Raw genomic sequence first — 20,397 nt, forward strand, 5'->3', positions numbered from 1 at the left:
TATCCCTGAACCCAAGGAAACTAGTCGCTCTCTTCGGTAAACTTTCTTCTCTCTGAGCAAACCTCTCCGACTACCGCGAACGTATGCTTTTTGACCTATGAAGGATCCGTAAAATCTCGCGATACTCCCCTCTCGCAGGAAAGCTGTCATGGCTGCGCCTATATAGACCACGGGGTTCTGACCTCAGGTGAGTGGGCAACGAGAATAGGCGGAGCACTTTGCTGTGCTACACCTTAGACTTCTTGCCTTTGGAGAAGAGTCTCAGGAGTTGCTTGGGCCTTAACTTTAGGGAGGTGGGTTAATACTGGGTGGCCAAGCTTGGGAAGTATTATCTCCTAACACTTCAGGAGATCTGGCGGTACTGGCCGATTGTGTCACCCTCCCAATCGCAGGCCGCGTGCAAGCATCACTTTGGTTTGTTGCTTCCTCTCCTTAGCGGTTCACTTGTCCCAGTCCATATTCTTAAAGTCCGGGTTTGCTGTTGCTAAATCTTCATGATAAAAAGGATCCGTCAACGTTAAAACTTTTTCATTGAAGGCATCTCCAAAGCAATGGTAACATAAAATTCCTTTCTTTCTTTTTAAATTATTTTTACTAACACATAATGTATTATTTTCTCTGGGGTACAGGTCTGTGAATCATCAGGTTTACACATTTCACAGCACTCACCATAGCACATACCCTCCCCGGTGTCAAACCCAACCACCCTCTCCCTACCCCCGTCACCCCCCAGCAACCCTCAGTTTGTTTCAGGAGATTAAGAGTCTGTTAAGGTGTTTCTCCCTCCCCATCCCACCTTGTTTCATTTTTTTTCCTTCCCTACCCTCCACAACCTAACCCTCCTCTCAAATTCCTCATATCAAAGAGATCATATATAAAATCCCTTTCTTAAGAAACTTTGTGGGAACACTTTTCACCAGTAATTTCACTTTATTTATTTTTTAAACTCATTTATACAACGACTACTTCCAAGGTAACCTGGCTTCTCCCAGAGAAGTGGAGGAAGCCCATATTGGTACTGTTTTTTATTTTTTTTTGTCTGTTTGTTTTTTAAGTTTTTATTTATTTATTTGACAGAGAGAGCACAAGTAAGCTGAGCGGCAGGCAGAGGGAGAGAGAGAAGCAGGCTCTCTGCTGAGCAGGGAGCCTTATGCAGGACTCTATGCAGGACCCTGGAATCATGACCTGAGCCAAAGGCAGTGCTTAACCGACTGAGCCACCCTGGTGCCCCTTAGTAGTTTTACCGTTTTAATCTTTAAAGTCTCCTCCATAGGTTCCTACTTCGGTGTCTATTAAGTTCATTTCATTTCATTAAGTAAAAATTTCTCTTTAATTTTTATTCCTTTTATAACTCCTTTCCCTACAGGAGAACAACGGCATTTCTTCTCTTTCACTCCTTCTTGAAGTGATATTGCATCAGAGACTACTTTAAAGTGATTTGAAAGTGTTTGAGTGGATAGCGCAATGAATAACAGAGCAGGTGTCATTTTTTGGAACCTCAGACAATTCAGTACTTTAGTTCCTACAAGCAGAACGATAAGGCTGTATCCTTTGGGATTTTCCAGACCAAAAGTTGTTTATTCAAACTGGAACCCAAGAAACCTTCTTTTAAGTGACTTTGGTAATGGAGTGCAGTCATCTGCTAGACATCTGTTTCAGGATGCCTTAATTTTTAAATCAGGAGATAATTTTCAAACAAAGGGGATAGGCACTGAAACAGTCCTTACAGTCAACAGAACGCTTTGTCCTAGAAGACTGTCATTTGATTCAAAACACTCTCTTGACTCTGATAATGCACTGAAGAAGGCAGCATTTCATCATAAGGCCTCCAGTGAAGATGTGCTCACCAAGGAAACAAAACCAACCCCTGTCAACAATAAAAAGCTGACTGAGGAGTGTAGTTCTTTGAGTGATGTGTTAGATAAGTTTTCAGAACAACCTACATTTCCCAGTAGTAACTATTTTTCAGCAATGTGGATAATTGCTAAACGGATGTCTGATGACCAGAAGCGTGTTGAAAAGCAACTAATGTTTAACCACCCTGCATTTAATCAGCTGTGTGAACAAATGATGAGAGAATCCAAGATCATGCACTATGACCACCTGTTGTTCAGTCTTCATGCTATGGTGAAGCTTGGAATTCCTCAGAACACTCTGCTGATACAGACTTTGCTGAGGGTGGTCCAGGTAAAATAAAAAAGAGATGTAAATATCACTTTACACGGCTGGCACATCTTAAAAGAATGAGGGGGAAATAGAGATGTATCCTCCTTGGAAGAAATTATTAGTGGAATAGGTAGTTTATATTTATTTCTGCATATATATGATTTAGAGACCATAAGTTAACCAGGTCTTTCCTTCCTTTTGCTATGGAAATTTATGAAAGCTTGCACCATTTTTCTTTGCCAGAGGTGACTAATAGTAATAAACTAAAATGAGGAGAGATATCAAATATACAAGAAAAGGTTGGTTAGTTGAGGGTAAGAGAGAAGAGGGGAGAACTATTATTTATTGAGTACCTACCCTTTTTACTTACTTAATCCTCTCAGTAGCCCTGCCAGGTCAATGTTTACCTCAGTTTTGCAGATAAGGAAACAGATTTAGTGATGTTAAGCAACTTGGCTAACGTCAAACAGCTCGTGAATTCATTTATTTATATGGTAAACATTTATTTCGTGTCAATTATGTATCAATTTACTACACTTGTCACTAGAGAGATTTAGGATACGTGATTCTTGTCCTTATACCATAAAGGAGAAGACATATTTTGTAGGCAATTGCAAAACTAACCAATGTCATTTAGTAAGTCTGATATTTGCTAGATTATAGGAACTGACCTGAGCTCAAGGGAATATAATTACGGACAATATAATGGCCACAAGAGAGCTTCTAGCACAGTGAAAGAAAATACTATCTTGTAGAAGTGTATAACCGACTTCTAACTTAGAAGAAGTTAGAAGTCCTCTTCCCCTTTATGGTGGGAAGAGGAGACAGGAGGAGGATACAGGATTAGAGTTTGAGGCAGAGATATATGTATATAGTTCGAAAACAGAATTGCCTCATGTAATCCTCAGTGTACCTTTTAAAACAGTTGCTTTCATTTTACTAGTGATTAGGAAATTTACGCTTAGGTTAAATAACCTGCCCAAGTTTACCTTTCTGTTAATATATTTGTAGGTCTTAATTTGCTGGGTGAATTAACAAACCCCTAGTTCATGGTAGAACAAGGATTTAAGCTCAGTAGGAGATAATATCCAAGTTGAATCCAAGGAATGAGCAGCAGTTTGTGAGTGAAAAATGGATAGTGAAGGGGGTAGTATTTGCAGAAGAGGATTGCCTCTCCATCCAGAAGAAAAGTTCAGCAGGTTTGGGGAGCTGAAAGTAGTTTAATGGTGCTGAAGTATAGACTGCTGGGGTTATGTGTTTGAGGGAGTAGGGAACAAATTGTGTAATTCTGACTGGGGAGGAGCTGTTCCGGGTGTAGAAGCAAGATCTGAGGCTGGAAATGGGAGGAGGGGGATTAAATCATAAAGAGCCTTTTATGCCCTCATAAGGAGTTTGGAATTATCATATGGGCATTGGGGGATCCATTGAAGTATTTTAAGCAAAGTGTTTACATGTTCAACTTTATATTTTAGAAATGGACTGGAGGAAGGGTGAAATTGGTTAAAAGAGCCACTTTTAGATTCGAGCAAGGGAGTCCGTGTCCTCTTTGTTCTCACTGAAGCACCAGATGTGATGAAGAAATGATAGTCCGTTGAAGTAATAATTTACCTTTTAAGGGTGGACATCTCAGATTTCTAGACTCAGTGATCAGAATTAAATAATTTTTAAATTTCTTGAGGATAATCTCATATATAGTCCTATCCTTTTTCCCTCCCACAAGATTTTATTTATTTATTTACAGTCAGAGATCACAGGTAGGCAGAGAGGCAGGTGGGGAGGGGTAAGTAGGCTCCCCCGGTGAGCAGAGAGCCTGATATGGGGCTCGATCCCAGGACCCTGAGATCATGACCTGAGCCGAAGGCAGAGGCTTTAACCCACTGAGCCACCCAGGCACCCCTATAGTCCTGTCCTATTATAAAATTAAGTTTTTAAGGATATGAGTTTTTAACTTTAGCTTTTTACGTTACTGTGATTTCTATATGTCCTTCATAAGAATGAATTTTTATGTGTGTGCGTTTAAACCACACAATATATCCATGTTTATTTGGTAGACTGTATTCCCTATGTAGTTATTTAGAAGTGATTATAATAAGTCACTACCTGGTTGGTAATGCTTTTACTAGATCCTGGACAGGTATCCAAATCAGCATAGCATCTTGCATTGGTCCGGTATGAGTGAATATTTGGAATCAGAATATATATATGTATGATTGTGTCTCATTGACCTGTTGGAATGTTGTAAAGACATTTTAGCTAAAGGTGAAAGGTCAGTAAGTCATTAGTGAATTTGCCTTTTAGCCAAACAGTCTTTCTTTCACAGCAGATATTGATGGGATGTTGTGAATTGCTATGGAAAACCTCCTTTCTTTTTCTTTCAGCCTTTTCCATTTCTACTTAGTACCTGATTTTGACCTGAGACTTTGTACCTTGTTAGTCATGCCATTTTAGCAAAAGAGCATACCTCTTTCAGCCCAAATTTCCCACCTGTGATGACAACTACTCTTGTGAGGTGTATGAATTGGTTGTGATTAAACTGTAGAGCACTAAGTAAGCTGTGTTATTGCTATTAACTTTCTGAATTATGCCCTTTGCCATTTCTAGAATCTAGATAAGTGCCTCAACCCAAGAGATCCGAAAGAAATCGGAGCCTGGGCTCCCCTTGATACTCAGATAGTGGTGGTAAAATGGATAGCAGATGTGGATCAGAAGATTCACAACTGAAGTTACAGTTTGATGCCAGGAAAGCATATAGAGAAGTTATGAGGACAGCTGTCTAAGGTTCTTAGGAATGGACAAATTACCCCTTGTCTTCATGCTGAGCTTGAGTCCTAAGAAGAAGTAAAAATTGTGTTTGATAAAAGTTATTTCAGAAGCAGAGGAATGCAATCAATATCAAGTGGGTTTTCAGTGGTAATGGTAAATGTAAAAAATGTGTTGTTAGGTAAAAGTGTGTATTGGTTATTTGGAAAATTCACTACATATGAAATTTTTTTCTCAAAGATGTTTATTATGGGCTATGAATTATTGGTTTGATACTTAATCATTTAATTGAAAGCTTCAGTGCTTTTGCTTAGGTGAGGTAGTCTACAATAGGCTTATCTGCAGTGTTTTTGTAATTTTTTCAATAGGAACGTATCAATGAGTGTGATGAGAAATGTCTTTCAGTCTTGTCAGCTATTTTAGAGGCAATGGAGCCATGTAAGAATGTGGACGTTCTTCGAGCAGGATTGCGGTGAGCACTCTCCTGTGCTTTCTTCATGTGGCTTCCTCTCCTCCGTGTATATCTCAGATAAAAAACTACAGTGAAAGTTGACTTGCCTTATTTGGGTGGGGATAGACTTTAATACCTTATTAAACTTAAAATCCTGATTCTGGATCACTAGAAATAATGCTTCTTTTAGTGTCCACCATAAAAAAAGTATGGGTGACACTGAATTCTAAATTGATCTTATAACAGATGTGGGCTGGGAGCATCTGGACATGTATTCAGCTCATAACAGTTACTTGGGTACTTTTTGGGATTACATGATAAGGACCTGGCCCAAAAAAGAGCTTGAGTTGTATAATTTATAAAATTAATGCAACTGATCGAATGTCATAGGTCAGTGAGAATAAGACTTAATTTCCTTTGTCTTTGCCTATGCATTGGGATATCTTACTATAATCTGATGTGGTTTGTTTGTTCATGATAGTAGAATAATGTGAGAGGAAATAGTGCTAGGTTGGTCTTCAATCTTTAACTACTTACATTCCCTTGGGCAGGTAGATTATTTTTGTAGGGTCCATCTTCCTTGCCTAGAGATAGGAGCTCGACCATATGACTTCTAAAATAATTCTTCTGGTTTTCAGAATTTAGGATTGTGGTATTTATTGTGTTTAATTACAGGATACTAGCTGATCAGCGAGTCTGGAAAATAGAACGTGTCTTTACATTACAAGCTCTGATAAGATGTGTTGGAAAAGATGCACCAATTGCTCTTAAAAGGAAACTGGAGGTAAACACATTTTGAATTTTCTTAAAGTGGGTAAGATTTGAAAAAAAATTTTTTCTTATTATCTGCTCTTAGTTCCTAGACTTTGTTGTGCTTTTAGGTTCAATTTTGCTAGAGTGAAGTAATAGAAATAGATTTGTATTTATTTATATATATGAATAGGTACTTAGTTTTAAAGATTTATTTTTTTATTTGAGAGAGAGAGAGAGAGAATACATGTGGGAGTAAGAGGAGGGCAGAGGGAGACAGTCTTCAAGCAGACTCCTCGTTGAGTGTCAAGCCCCAACACCAGGCCCACTCTCACCACCCATGAGATCATGACCTGACCTGAAACCAAGAGCTGGATGCTTAACCCACTGAGTCTCCCAGGTGCCCCTGTATATATAAATGTGTATATTTGACCTGTATATTTCTTTGTATATTTCACTGTATATTTCACTTTGCTCAAACTTTATCCTTTTTACTTAAAAATAAAAGTTTAATTTACTTTGCCAGAGATTATAAATTGAAGTTTGTTTTTCTTTAGATGAAAGCCTTGAGAGAATTAGACAAATTTTCTGATTTGAATAGCCAGCACATGTTTGAGGCATTAGCTGCCATGAATCACCGCTCTGTTGTTCTCTTGGATGAATGCAGTAAGATGGTCCTAGGTAAGGGGAATTTTTCTTTCATGATTTTTAGCATCTGACCTACTGTTCTGGACTGTATTTGTTTTAAAAACTTTACTGTTATACAAATAACTGATGATATGATTAGATCTAAATTTAATTTTGCCTTTAGTTTTTTTGTGTTTGTCTTTTACAAAATGCAGTGCTATATTTTTCTAAAGAAACAAACATTTTGAGTGTAGAGTATCTTGGATTTTACATTCAAAGCTATGTGGTAATTTTTGTTTGTTTATTTAACTCATTTTTAAAGGTAATATCCATGGGTGTCCTTTTAAAGTACTCATCAACATATTGCAGTCTTGCAGAGACCTCCGTTACCATAATTTAGATCTTTTTAAGGGAATAGCAGATTATGTGGCTACGACTATTGACATCTGGAAGTTAAAGCAAGTAAGTTTGTTAACAGTTTTCCAAGAAGCAGGTCAATTCATTTAACATTCTGGGTATTTCTGTATCAGCTTTATAGCAGTTAAGAGACCAAAATATTCCAATGTTGAAATGACTTTTGAAAGAATAGCTCCTTATCATTTCTGTCTAGGAGTTTCCTGTTAATATATTATTTAATCTTTTAACCATCTTTCTGAAAGAGAAACTATGTTGTCCAAAGTTTGTTCTTATGTTTGTTTTTTAAAAGATAGCATGATAATTTGGATAATTAGGATTATTTCTATCTTTCTATTTTTCTTTTTTAGACTTAGAATAGTAAAAACAGATGATGTGACAGGCTTATGCGTTTTGAAGTGTAAAATGTCATTACTTAGTGACCATGTCTATCTTCTATTTATGGAAAGTTGTTTTGTTTCTTCCAGAATAAGAACCTTTAAATTTGGGGGCTGTATTAGTAGTAGAAACATCTAATGAAGCAGCTGGTAAAAGCTTCTTTTTGTACTGATACAGTGGTAATTGTGTTCAGTCCCTAGGTTCACTTTACTTTGGAGGGTAAGGTGCATATTGAGTTTGCCATGGAAATCAGTTTTGGAAAGAGAAATACTAATAGTGAGAGTCTCCAAGAGGGAAATGAGAAGTGAACTGGAAATTTTAATTTAATCACAGTATATTTAATCTCTGTTCTCATTTGTACAACTCAATATTGAATATAGAAATTTTTGAATTACCTCTTACATGTTTTGAATGCAGAATAGTTCAAAGTTGAGTTGGTCATTTTGAAAAACCTTAGAAAAGGTATATGTAAGGTATTTTTAATTATGATATGTTAGTCACCATACAGTATATCATTAGTTTTTGATGTAGTGTTCCAAGGTCCATTGTTTGTGTAGAGCACCCAGTGCTCCATGCAATCCATGCCCTCCTTAATACCCACCACTGGGCTAACCCATCCCCCGCCCCTCGCTGCTAAAACCTTCAGTTTGTTTCTTGTAGTCCATAGTCTGTCATGGTTCATCTCCCCCTTGGATTTTCCTCCCTTCATTTTCCCCTTCCTTCTCCCAATGTCCTCCATGCTATTTCTTATGTTCCACATATAAGTGAAACCATATGGTAATTGACTTTCTCTGCTTGACTTATTTCACTCAGCATAATCTCCTCCAGTCCCATCCATGTTGATGCAAAAGCTGGGTATTCATCCTTTCTGATGGCTGAGTAATATTCCATTGTATATTAAGGTAGTTTTTAGATCTGATGTTGTAAGAAAGGATTTATTTTTAAATGAGATGGAATTATGGAAACCATTGTATGCCCTGGTTCTCATTTATAAAATGGGGTTGCTTATTAACTTAATATCTAATTCAGGAATTGCTGGAATGGATTTTGTGAGGAAAAGAGAATTTTTCTTTTTAGGGAATATTCTCTTCATCCAGACAGTTTTATTGCTGTTTTAATTTTTTGAGCTCTAAAAAAAATTACTGGTAGCATTCTATAATTATTAAAATGTTTTCCCTCAATTCATTCTTTTTTAAAGGTTATCTTTCTCCTCATTTTATTTGAAAACCTTGGCTTTCGACATACTGATCTGATGGACGTGTTCATGAAGAAAGTGATAGCTGATCCTGCCTCTCTAAACATGAAAAGCATTATCTGTATTCTTCATGTGTATTCTTCTCTCAATCACTTCTACAAATGCCAGACCTCAGAGTATGTACTTGTTCTTTTAAAAATTTTTTTTATTGCCGCATAACATACTTCAAGGAAAGGTTACATATTATCATAAGCTTAATACATTGTTACAAGTGAGCACATCCGTGGCTGCCACCTGTATCAAGAAACAAGGCTTGGTAGTCTTTATTTGTGAAGGTTTTTTTGCTGTTTTTTTTTTGTTTGTTTGTTTGTTTTTGTTTTTTTGTTTTCTTTTTGGTCGTCTTGCTTGTTTCTTTGTTCTTTATGGTTTTATTTGTTAATTCAGCCTAGATCTTCATTTGAAACTTTCCTACCTTATTCCCTCAGCTCCTAAGTTCATAGTTAGTTTTGATTGTGACTATCCATTTGGTCCCAAATTACTGCTTTCTATAATTTTCATTTTTAACCATAACCTTGCATTTCTACTACTAAATACAGCAGTTCCTCAGACATGCTGGGCTCTTTCCTACCTCTGCTTTCCACCCAGAACATCTTTTCTACCTCTCTGGATCAGTTTGAGTTCACTAAAAATGAAAGAAAATGTATGTAAGATGCCATTTTTGTAGAAGCGCAGACCTTGGAGATGTATTACTCAGGTTTGAAGCCCGGCTCTGCCATTCATAAGCTACTTAACTTTTGGCAAGCCACTGATCTGTGCTTGGGTTTCTTCATCTGTTAAAATGGGGAGAAGACACAAGAGTTACTCCTAATCACATTGAGTCTTTAAGAGGATTAAGTGGGTGAATCTGTGTAAAAGAGTTGCAGGGTAGCCACAGGATGACAGGAATAAACTAGACCGGTTTCGAGGGTCTCAGTGGCAGGAGTCACAGACTGTCTCCGTCATCCAGTGAGTGAGTTGACTTCAGTTGCATTCTGTCCTTGGGGTTTCCATCAGGATTTGGATTTCTAAAAGAGGAGATCTGATTGAGTTTGGGTCCCACACCCTCCCTTTGGAGTACGTACCCAAAGAAGTGCTGGCCTCCAGCTGCCTGCCGTAGCCTGCACTGTACTGAAGAACTTGGTTTGTGCCGCATTTCCTGTGCCTTGCCTGCTTGTTGCCTCCAGAGCTCCTGTGCTTGTCACACCTTATATGAATCTCTGGTTGAACCTTGACACAGAGCTGGGATTATTTGTCAGAAAGCCTGTGTCTGCTTCTCAGCTGGAAAGCTCTCCAGAGTCAGACCCAGATTCTTGTTATTCTGAACTTGGCACAAGACCTGGCACAGAATAGGCATCTAATGAAGGTTTCCAAGTATCCCCCGAATTCCGTCGTCTTCTGTTCCCCTTGATTGGTTTTCTTCTGAGGCTGGCTCCCATGTACCTTTAGCGACAGTGTCAAGCTGAGTGGTAGGTAGAACTCCAGGAACAGCCACACGGATTCCATGGTATTAGGAGAACAAACACTGGGTGGTTAACGAGTTTTTCAATTCACTGTGGCCATCCCAAGACACAGCGTGGTCCATGTTGTTGCATCATGTTCCTTGTTCTTCCAGACTACTTAAGGAGTCAAGCCTTGGATTTCCAGAGGAAGGCAGTAAATGGAGGTACCAAAGGAACACTTCAGGGGACAGAGAGAGGATGATGGTGTCTTCGGCTGCAGTGGTGGATTTTTAGAAGCAGGCTAACTCAGAGCATTTGAGAAGTTGATTAGCAGAGAGTGGTAGAAAATTTGGCTTACTTAGCACATTGTATATCCACATGTGGTACATTAATAATTTTATTTATGTGGTGGCTTCTGGGAGAGAGGGTCTGTTAAATCCAGAGTGTGTTCCTGGGTTTGAAACCCAAGAAAGAAAACATTTTAGCTTTTCAACTGTCACTACTTCAGTTCTTTTTTTCTTCATGATCTGTACTTACCACCCCGTAGATAATCCCAGATTTGAATCTCTGGGCCTCAGTGTGCTCCTGAACTCCAGAACGTCTGTGGCTTACTTGTGGTCACCATAGATCTTCTTCTTCTTTCTCTTTTCCTGCTTCCTCTTCCCTCTCCTCTTCCTCCATCAGTTATTTACTAAAAACTGTATGAAATGATTTTTAAAACCACTTTTATTTATTCATCTCATGATTAACGTGCAAAAAGCTGTACATATTTAATGGATACAACTTGTTGTACATCCTTACTCTTGCTTCGTCTTTTTCTACAAACATTCTCTCCTTTGTGTCTTCCTCATCTAAATTGGTTTATTTAGCCAGAAAACCTATACCAAGTACTTGGGTACTCAGGATGAAGATGAGTAAGACACAATCCTTTTTTTTTTTTAAGATATTTAAGTAATCTGTACACCCAGCATGGAACTTGAACTTACAACCCCGAGATCACGAGTCACATGCCCCACCAACCGAGCCAGCCAGGCTTCCCATGACATAGTCCTTTTTGCCAGGATTCTGTGTAATGGGTGAGGTTGGCACAGATTTTGGTAGTTAAAGACAGCATGAAAATTGGAGTGATAGATTTTATGCAGAATATATGACAGTAGAGGAAGGATGCTCCAGGACGCTAGCCTGGTGATGTGGGGCTACCTCCAAGCAGTGCTGCCTGGAGGAGGTGGTACCTGAGCACATCCTCAAAGGTGGGGAGATAGGAGGCAACCATAGACAGATAAGCAGGAAAGAAGATTCTGAGCAGAAGCGACACCATATTCCTGTCCGGGAGGAAAGAAGAGCAGAGCATGTGCAGGGAAGGCTGTAAAGTTGGGTGTTAACGGAAGCAGGAGGCACAGAAGTGGGATGAGAAGGTCCGAGAGGTGATTACCCCCCCGAGTCTCCAAAGACGGTCCTCTGCCGCCCACCCTTTCTCGCCTCACTGCTGTCTCTGGGGCCTGTTCCCTTCTTCCCACCCCATAGTAACTCCCACAGTCCTGCCCTGTCCTATCACAGCCTCCCACTCCGTCCCTCAGCCATCCGCTGCTGCCCATGGGACCTCCCAGCTGACCTGAGGCCATTTCCTGTACAGCCTCGTCGTGCACAAGGGCTCACTGCATCTTTTCCACGTCCTGAAATTCTCCTTATCCGCAAAGCTGCTCTGTCTCCTTCCTTTCCTGTGTGCCATCACTGTCCTTTGCATGTCGCTCGTTTTTTTCTTACAGAACTGTAGATAGCTTATGTCCTAAGCCTAACCTGGGTTCAGAGCCTGTCTGTGCCATTTATTATCATGTCACCCTGAGCAAGAGACCCTGCGTAATTTGATCTTCGCTCTCTTCATCCATGCTTAACTGCCGTGCCATACTGTAGAGCATTAGTTCTGCATGGTAGGATTAGGCTGGAAGTTCTTTTAACTCAGAATATTGATAGCTACAGAATTTTAATTGCTGGTAAAACTGGGAGTGTTCCAGACCTTACAGGTAAAAATTCAGGAGAATGATTAGAAGGCTCTGGAGCCTGACAACTTGCATTCCAATGCTGTCTCTGCTCCTTCCTCCTGGTTGTTCTTGGACAAGTTCCTCAACCTCTCTGAACCTGTTTACTCATCTTTATTATGAGAAGAATACCTACCCATAAAGTGTTAATAGTAATTAAATAGGGTCACAGCCTATGAAGTATTTACTCTGTACGAGACATGTAGCAGTAGCCAACTAAGATTTATTGAGAACCTATATTTATTGTGAGATAGGCACCTGACCTCAAAGACATGCGGATACTACCAGTCTGATTTTCTCACTTCCTTTCTTTGGACTCCTTAAAGCCATGGGTTCTCTGACACCCCACTTTCCCTATCACAACCTTGTTTTCTATTTATATTTGAAAGCTGACTTTTCTTTGTTCCCTCGAAGGTTCCAAGAAGTTATGGTTAATTCTCTGACCGGTTATCTTCACAACATCTCTTCTGAAAATCTACTGAATGCTGTGTGTTCATTTTGCTTGATGAACCATTTCCCCATGGCCCTTATTAATCCACTTCTCCAAAAGGATGTCATCAAGGAGCTGCTGATACCAGGTATGATGTCAGTATATGGTCGTGACCGAAATAAGGCAGTCCCACTAGCTAGCTTTCTTGTGATTCTGAATGGGGTCATTGTTAGAGCAGAGTTAGTTAAAACATGCAGATACTACTGAGGAAAGGAGCCAAAATGTGAAGTCAGAGGTCAGTGCTTCAAGCCAGCAAACCTATGCAGCCTCCTTTAATGACAGACTCTTAGGTATAGAAGGCAAGGATCAGAAACACATCCCCATTGTTCCTTTTATTTGTACCATCTGCACCTGTGCAAAGGCTGTGTGTTTACCATGTTCTTTATGCCTCGATCGGAGGCGTTTGTATTTCCTAATCCTTACATACCACCTTTGGAGCTGAGTTCAAGTCAGTTTTTGCAGCCCTAATCACTTTGTCACTCCTGGCCTGTAATGAGGACACAAGCTTTTAGATCAAGCATTCAGATAGTTTCCACAGTAGTGAACTTAACTTACTCTTAGAACGAAATTAATTGTTGACTTTGGGTCTTTACAAAGAAAAGCAATATCTGGCTGGATGTACAAAATTCAGTAATGGGTCTGAGAATAGAGAAGTTTAAATTCTTTTAAAAACAATGTTAGGAAATTCCAGAGTCAACTTGTGAAGCAGGAATAGCACGTGCTGATTTTTTAAGGCAGTGACAGTGGGGGAAACAGCTCTAAAACCCAGGAAACATGGATTTGAGTCCCAGCTTGGCCTTTGGTTAATCATAAGGCATTTGAACCTTCCTGGGCATTGCTCATCATTCAGTGAAGAGTTTACACTAAGTCACCTACAAAGATCTTCTAAACTTTAAAGCATTATCAAATACCGGGCACCGATGTAGGCTCTGTGGGAACTAGGGAGACACAGGTTCCTCCTGAGAAGAATCATCATTAGCAATATAGGTACATTAATACAATGTCTTAAGCTTAACATTAATATTTCTTCTTAACTGTATATTTTTCTTTCTCCTTTTTTTTTTTTAGGTGATGAGAGCAATGCTCACAAGCTTCGTATTTTGGCTGCTTGCCTAAAACTGGATATTCCATGTCACAAGGCCATAGACTTCGACCTGCCACCACGGTCATCCACGAAATATCAAAATGTGAAGGTGGCAGACGCACTAAGTAGCCTTCTGGGAGAAGAATACTTCTCAAAAGACATACAGTTGCCACATAATTATCATATCGGTATGGGGGTCTCTGTGATTTTCCTCTATTGTATTTTACTTCTTTTCCTTTATTTCGGGCAAAGATGAAGAGTTTTCCATGGCAGGTTAGTGGAGTGTTGGCTCCGGAGCTGGACTGCCAGGTTGGGAGTCTTGCTCCGTACGTGCCAGTGATGTGTTCGCGAGGTGCTCGCCTCCTTCCCTTGTCCATAAACTGGCAGTAAGCGTCATGGAACCTCATACGGTTCTCGTGATGAATAAATGAGGTGATGCGTGTAAACTCCAGGCTGGAGTTTGGCACATTGTAAGCTCATCATATGTTGTGTCTGATGCCATTATCATTATTGGTAGCGTTAGTATATATTTTGAAACTGAATATCACTTTGAGCAATGTTTAAAAAATTAATTGTTTTCTTTCAGATTTTGAAGTCAGAATGGATATTAACAGGAGTCAAGTGCTTCCATTTTCCGACGCAGTAACTTCTGCTGCAGATATTCAAAGGTTGCTGACATATATTCATTTGCTGAGCTTTCTGAATTTAATTCTCAAAGACTTCATATTAAGTAGCAGTAACAATACTAAGACCTTTTTCTGCAGAGCTTGTGATATACCAAGAGACTTCTCCTCCATTAATCTACTGCGTAGGTGTAAATGCAGATGTTCCTTAAAGACAGTGGACTGGAGTTGAGCCATGTAATGAACTAGGCAATTTTTACAGATTGGGTTTTAAAGCTGAGTACTACAGTAAAACAACGTTAACATGCTTGAAACTATGGGTGCGGATACTTCAGGTCCCGTTGCTCACACCGCGTGTTCAGTCAGTCTTTGTGGAAAGGCACTAGTAGGCCCTGCGGGGCACACAAAGATGAGTCAGACATGGATTGTGACCCCAAGGAACTTCTGTCCTCATTGCTTCATAGGATGTGCACATAACTACAGTAGAGAGAGGCAGAAAACGCTGGAAACCTGTAAGGCTTCACACTCTGTCCGCTCATGCCTTTCCATTCTCTTCCAACTCTGTAACCTTTACCCCTTTTCTGAATTCATCTAGCTTGTTCCTCGGCCATCTTTTTCACTGTGACCCTCCCTATGCACGTTACCCATCTCCCCTGAAAGAAAGGCTTTCTCCCAGACCTCTGTGAAAGATTATTTTTCGTTTTCAGGTACTGTACTGTTTGGGCCTAATAACACAGTAGCTCTCGGCCTAAAGTACTGAGGCGAAGTAAGGAAATAATGAGCATTCCTTTAAAAAATGACATTTCTTTTATGCTTTCTCAGATAACAGCCAAAGTATAACAGAAGACAGTAACGATACAAAGGTCTTGTTTTCCCTCCGACCAACTTAATCTTTCCAAAAGGCCAAGAACAATGAAAAAACAAATTACACCTTCCACGTTTCGTTAACAGACAGATTTTATCATTTTAACAGTCTGGCCTTTCTCTTAGTGTTTTCTTCTTTGTATTTGCTCTCTCCTTTCTGGTTTTTAAGTGCTTCTCTCTCTGGGAGACAATATGTACAAGAGCATTTGCCATTTGGTTTATTTACATCAGTACTTCTAGTAGCATAAATAATTATATTTAGATCAGAGATTAACGCTACACAGGAAGGCCATAAAATGCTTTCTTATTTGGATATTTCATTCAAGAATATAGCCATTCTTAAAATGGTTGAGAGATAATCATGTAAAGCATTATTAGAAGCTTTTGGTTTCTGTAGCCTTCATATACTGGAGTATTTGCAGAGGCCAAGTAACAAGGAGGTGGAGGCAGTTGGGTAGGAGGGAACGGTGACAACTGGGGTCAGCAGAGAACTCAACGTTGAAATCTCCAAAGAGGAATGCAGCTCGCTTGTAGATGTAATCTCATTAATAATGGGTCTCCTTTTGTGCATTTTCATTTTCAGAGTAGCTGTACTGTGTGTTCCTAGATCTGCTTACTGTTTGGATTTAGCCCATCCCAGAGGATTCCTTGCTATGAAATTGCGACATTTGAAAATAATGGGTTTTCACGTAATCTTGGTAAGAAAAAAATGCAAACGAAATACTTTTCCGTTACTGATGTCCATTCTGCTAGGGATTTTGTGGTTGAGCTTGGTTATGAGGACTCTAGAGGAATTGTCGGCAGTGTTGGAGTAAGTACCTTAGTTATTTTTTCTTTGGAAAAGAACATTTCTGTGCATGAGTGGTTCCTGCTCAGCGGATAACTATTATTTACTAGGAGTTTTATAAGTGCAACGTTTGGTAAATTTATTCCTTTTTGTTAAGAGGAAAATGTAAATAATTTGTTTTCTTATTTAACTTAAGACCCATGACATGATACTCAATTTCTAGAGTTTCTTGAGCAAGGGAAGTAAAGATGTGAATTAAAGCTTTGTGTGATCATGGGCTGGTGTGAGGCTGTTGTCACGTGGTTGTCACTGGAAAAAGCTAGATGGGCGTGAGAAGAGAGTTCTTTCTCCTCCTTCCCACACCTCATTTTGATTCTGAGCCCTGCAGCTTTGCTAGGCCAGCCTTTCCACATGTCTCTTATGGAGCAAGCACCTTATGAGTGAGTCTATCTACGTATATATTTCTATTTCTCTGTCTATGTGTCTGTCTAAAGGCCACTCACTTGGTCTTGCACATAAGGTGAAGTGAGAAATTCTCATCTTCATTATGGTACTTCTGTATCCAAATGTGGATTACGTGCAGATTATTGAGGTTACGATGGCATGTTTCTCTTAATGGGCTACTATTTAAGACTTTTTCCCCTAATGGATATTATATGGATTCTCAGGAAGATTATCCCAAGAAAAGAGTTTTTGCACCCATTAGAGGGCCTTTAAAGTTTTTAGAATTTTCACTGGTAGAGCTTTCTTCAATCCTAGCACATAGTCACACTAAACCTTTAAAATATGAATAATTTATAAGATAACACTTGTTTTTTAAGTTTTTTATTTTTTATTATTATTTTTAAAAAATTTATTTGTATGTTTGTTGGGAGGAGAGAGAGAGAGCACAAGTAGGGAGAGCAGCAGGCAGAGGAAGAAGCAGGTCCCCGGCAGAGCAAGGAGCCCGATGAGGGACTTGACCCCAGGACCCTGGGATCATGACCTGAGCCAAAGGCAGATGCTTAACTGACTGAGCTACCCAGGTGTCCCGACACTTGTTTTTTTAAATTAACATATAATGTATTACTTGTTTCAGGGGTACAGGTCTGTGAATCATCAGTCTTACACACTTCACAGCACTGACCATAGCACATGCCCTCCCCAGTGTCCATAACCCAGCCACCCAGCCGTCTACCACCCCATCCCTCTCACCCCCCTCCCCTCCAGCAACCCTCAGTTTGTTTCCCGAGATTGAGAGTCTCTTATGGTCTGTCTCCCTCTGTGGTTTCATCTTGTTTCATTTTCCCCTCCCTTCCCCTATGATCACCTGTCTTGTTTCCTAAATTCCTCATATCAGTGAGGTCATATGATAATTGTCTTTCTCTGATTGACTTACTTTGCTTAGCATAATATCCTCTAGTTCCATTCACATCATTGTAAATGGCAAGATTTTGGATTTTTCTTTGATGGCTGCATAGTATTCCATTGTATATATATTCCACATATTCTTTATCCATTCATGTGTTGATAGACATCTAGGCTCTTTCCATAGTTTGCCTATCATGGACATTGCTGCTGTAAACATGCGGGTGCACGTAACATATCAGATAAAGGGCTTGTAACCAAAATCTATAAAGAACTTACCACCCAAATTTAACACCCAAAGAACAAATAATCCAATCAAAAAATGGGCAGAGGACATGAACAGACATTTCTGCAAAAAAAAATCGAAATGGCCAACAGACACATGAAAATTTGCTCCGCATCACTCGGTATCAGGGAAATACAAATCAAAACCACAATGAGATACCGCCTCACACCAGTCAGAATGGCTAAAATTAATCAGTCAGGAAAGGATAGGGGTTGGCGAGGATGAAGAGAAAGGGGAACCCTCCTATACTGTTGGTGGGAATGTAGGCTGATGCAGCCACTCTGGAAAAGAGTGTGGAGGCTCCTCAAAAAGTTGAAAATAGAACTACTCTACGACCCAGCAGTTGTACTACTGGGTATTTACCCTGAAGATACAAATGTAGTGATAACACTTTTTTTTTTTTTAAAGTTGGCTTGATGTTACTTTGATATGCTTGGATCTCAAAACTAGTTTTTATTTTACATGTCATTGTCTTCTTGCAAACTGATGATTTTCCCCTTTCTTTGGTAAGGTCTATAATTGGGAGGTGGAAAGGCTGGAGAAGAAGGATGTACTCACATTTTTGAAGACCAAACTCTACTCAACTGAAGCTTTTCTTACTGCTGATATAAATCTGCAAAGCACGTGTTAAAGTCAAAGCAGCCTTTTCATATTAGCAGACATAAGTTTGTAAAAGAATTTTAATAAAGACTACAATTCAGTTGTCAATGGAATTCACCTGACTGCTCAACATAGCAGAACGTGATGCTTCAGTTCACCCTTAAAATCAGCTTTAAGAGTGGAAGAAATGTTCTTGGCATTTTTGAAGGTGACCCCAGAAGGGTCACTTTTCCAATCATACCTATTCTATCTAGGTCCCATATAGTTGACAGATTCGTGGGTTGTAGGTTTTACTTTTGCTTTTTAGCTTTCATGCATTAAACACTGGTTCCTTAGTTGTGATGGGCTGCGGCTGAGGTGTTCAAGACCTTGGGAAGGTCTTGTGTTCAATATCTGTACATCTGCACTCTTACCATAAGTTGTTCTGGGACTCGGGCATTGACCACATTTTTCATTGTTGACCATGTGGGCAGTTTAGCCAAGTGCTTGAACTGCAGCGTGTGTTAAGAAGAAATGGAAGTAGCATGTGCAGAATGGGTGTGGGTCAGGCGTCTGCATACGCAACAGGCACTTGAGATGGAAGTGGTTCGTGGGCCACGCTGAGAGATACAGAAGAGACCGTGCAGAGATGTCAAGGAGTCCAACTTTATTAGGCTTTGGATTGCTAACATCACTTTCGCCATTGCTGAGATCATTCCTTTCCCCTTTCCATTTCCCACCATTTCATGAAGTCTTTTAGATTAAATATATAGCTGAACTGTGTTGTGAGTCAGACCTGAGGACTGTTTTTCAATTGCTTATTAATTCTTTTATTGAAATATTAGTTCATATCTGCGGTATAGCTGTCTACCTAGTGTTTGACTCACTGTGGACACAGTGAGTTTCGCTTATGAATCCTGAGTGCCATATTAAGGTGGTATGATTTTACGTCCTTGCAAGAGACTGGTTGTGTATGTCCCCGCCTCTGAATTCATATGTTGAAACCTAAGCCCCAGGTGACAGTATTTGAGGTAGAGCTTTGGGAGGTGATTAGTCCACGAAGGTGGAGCCCTCATGATATGTATTACTCCTCTTATAAAAGACCCCAGGGAGCTCCATTGTTGCTTCTACCATTTGAGGACACAGTGAGATGACCACCTATGAGTCAGGAAGAGGGCCCCCACCAGACACTGAGTCTGCCAGAGCCTTGATTTTGGACTTCCCAGAGTCCAGAACTGTGAGAAATAAATTATTGTTGATAAGCCACTGAGTTGATGGGATTCTGTTAACATCAGCCCAGATGAACCAAGATACCCCAAATACACAGACCTGGACACTTTGCTCTCCACCAGACCCAGCGAAGTACTCACCTGTGCTCTCTTCATTACCTTAATTAACTATGGAGGTGTAGCTGCGAGTAGGATCCTCTGGGGGGCCTCATTTCCTTATCTCTAATAGGATAAATTATTTGCCACGACTATGCAGGTAATAGGGTAGGGCTGGAGCGTGAACCCGAGCTGAATTAGGCTTAAGAGAGACTTGAACCCTGGGTCAGTCGTAAAAAATCTCCAGCATAGGACTATTCAACTGTCAGAGATTTTACCCGTTTATCCAACCTGCATTTAGAAAAGGTTAGGGCCCGCATCATTCCATCCTCTACTGCCCTTTGGCTTGGGTCTCAGGAAATCTGGATTCTGGTTCCGTATTGGACAGCACTGAGCTTTGTGTCTTTGGTCAAATGATTCAATCCTTAGAAGCTTCAGAATGAGAATTAAAAATATTAAAGAAATGAAGATTCATTCTTTGAATATCATGTATCTGTTGCTTCTAGTGGCTAATTATGGCTCATGGTCAAAAGGTTGGACAGTTTCTGGAAGACTTGTAACTAGCTTTTGGGGAAGTAATTTCTTTGCATTTGTATCAGTTGGCATGGCAGATAAAAAAACGCATTCCTCTTTTACACTAGTATTACTAGAATCAGTATTCTTTATTGTGAGACTCCAGGTACAGCAAAGGGAAGCAGCTTAATAATATATGTCTTATCAGAATAGAGAAATTTATTCCTCCAGGAGAATATTCATA

At 39.8% G+C, this 20,397-nt stretch overlaps 1 protein-coding gene across 2 annotated transcripts; it reads left to right on the plus strand.

Annotated features, from left to right (window-relative positions):
- The first annotated feature begins 55 nt into the window (after positions 1–55).
- Positions 56–18,444, plus strand: FASTKD2 (FAST kinase domains 2). Of its 2 annotated transcripts, XM_032354554.1 has the most exons (13): positions 56–187; positions 437–554; positions 1,367–2,187; positions 5,295–5,398; positions 6,053–6,161; positions 6,685–6,808; positions 7,077–7,216; positions 8,745–8,917; positions 12,670–12,833; positions 13,814–14,017; positions 14,416–14,497; positions 15,900–16,014; positions 18,248–18,444. In XM_032354554.1, exons 3-13 carry the CDS (start codon positions 1,465–1,467, stop codon positions 18,365–18,367), a joined length of 2,058 nt encoding a protein of 685 aa, XP_032210445.1. In that variant the 5' UTR covers positions 56–187; positions 437–554; positions 1,367–1,464; the 3' UTR covers positions 18,368–18,444. The 2 variants fall into 2 exon arrangements, with proteins under 2 accessions (XP_032210445.1, XP_032210443.1); XM_032354552.1 differs by lacking the exon at positions 437–554.
- Positions 18,445–20,397: the final 1,953 nt, after the last annotated feature.

This window comes from Mustela erminea, chromosome 8, assembly GCF_009829155.1.
Source record: "Mustela erminea isolate mMusErm1 chromosome 8, mMusErm1.Pri, whole genome shotgun sequence".
Taxonomy (NCBI): Eukaryota; Metazoa; Chordata; class Mammalia; order Carnivora; family Mustelidae; genus Mustela; species Mustela erminea.

Bases quoted from the DNA above. Each gene is read 5' to 3' on its own strand.
- FASTKD2 (XM_032354554.1), top strand. From the start codon at position 1,465: ATGAATAACAGAGCAGGTGTCATTTTTTGGAACCTCAGACAATTCAGT. The intron at 6,809-7,076 runs GTAAGGGGAATT...TCATTTTTAAAG, and splicing joins ATGCAGTAAGATGGTCCTAG to GTAATATCCATGGGTGTCCT. The intron at 12,834-13,813 runs GTATGATGTCAG...TTTTTTTTTTAG, and splicing joins CAAGGAGCTGCTGATACCAG to GTGATGAGAGCAATGCTCAC.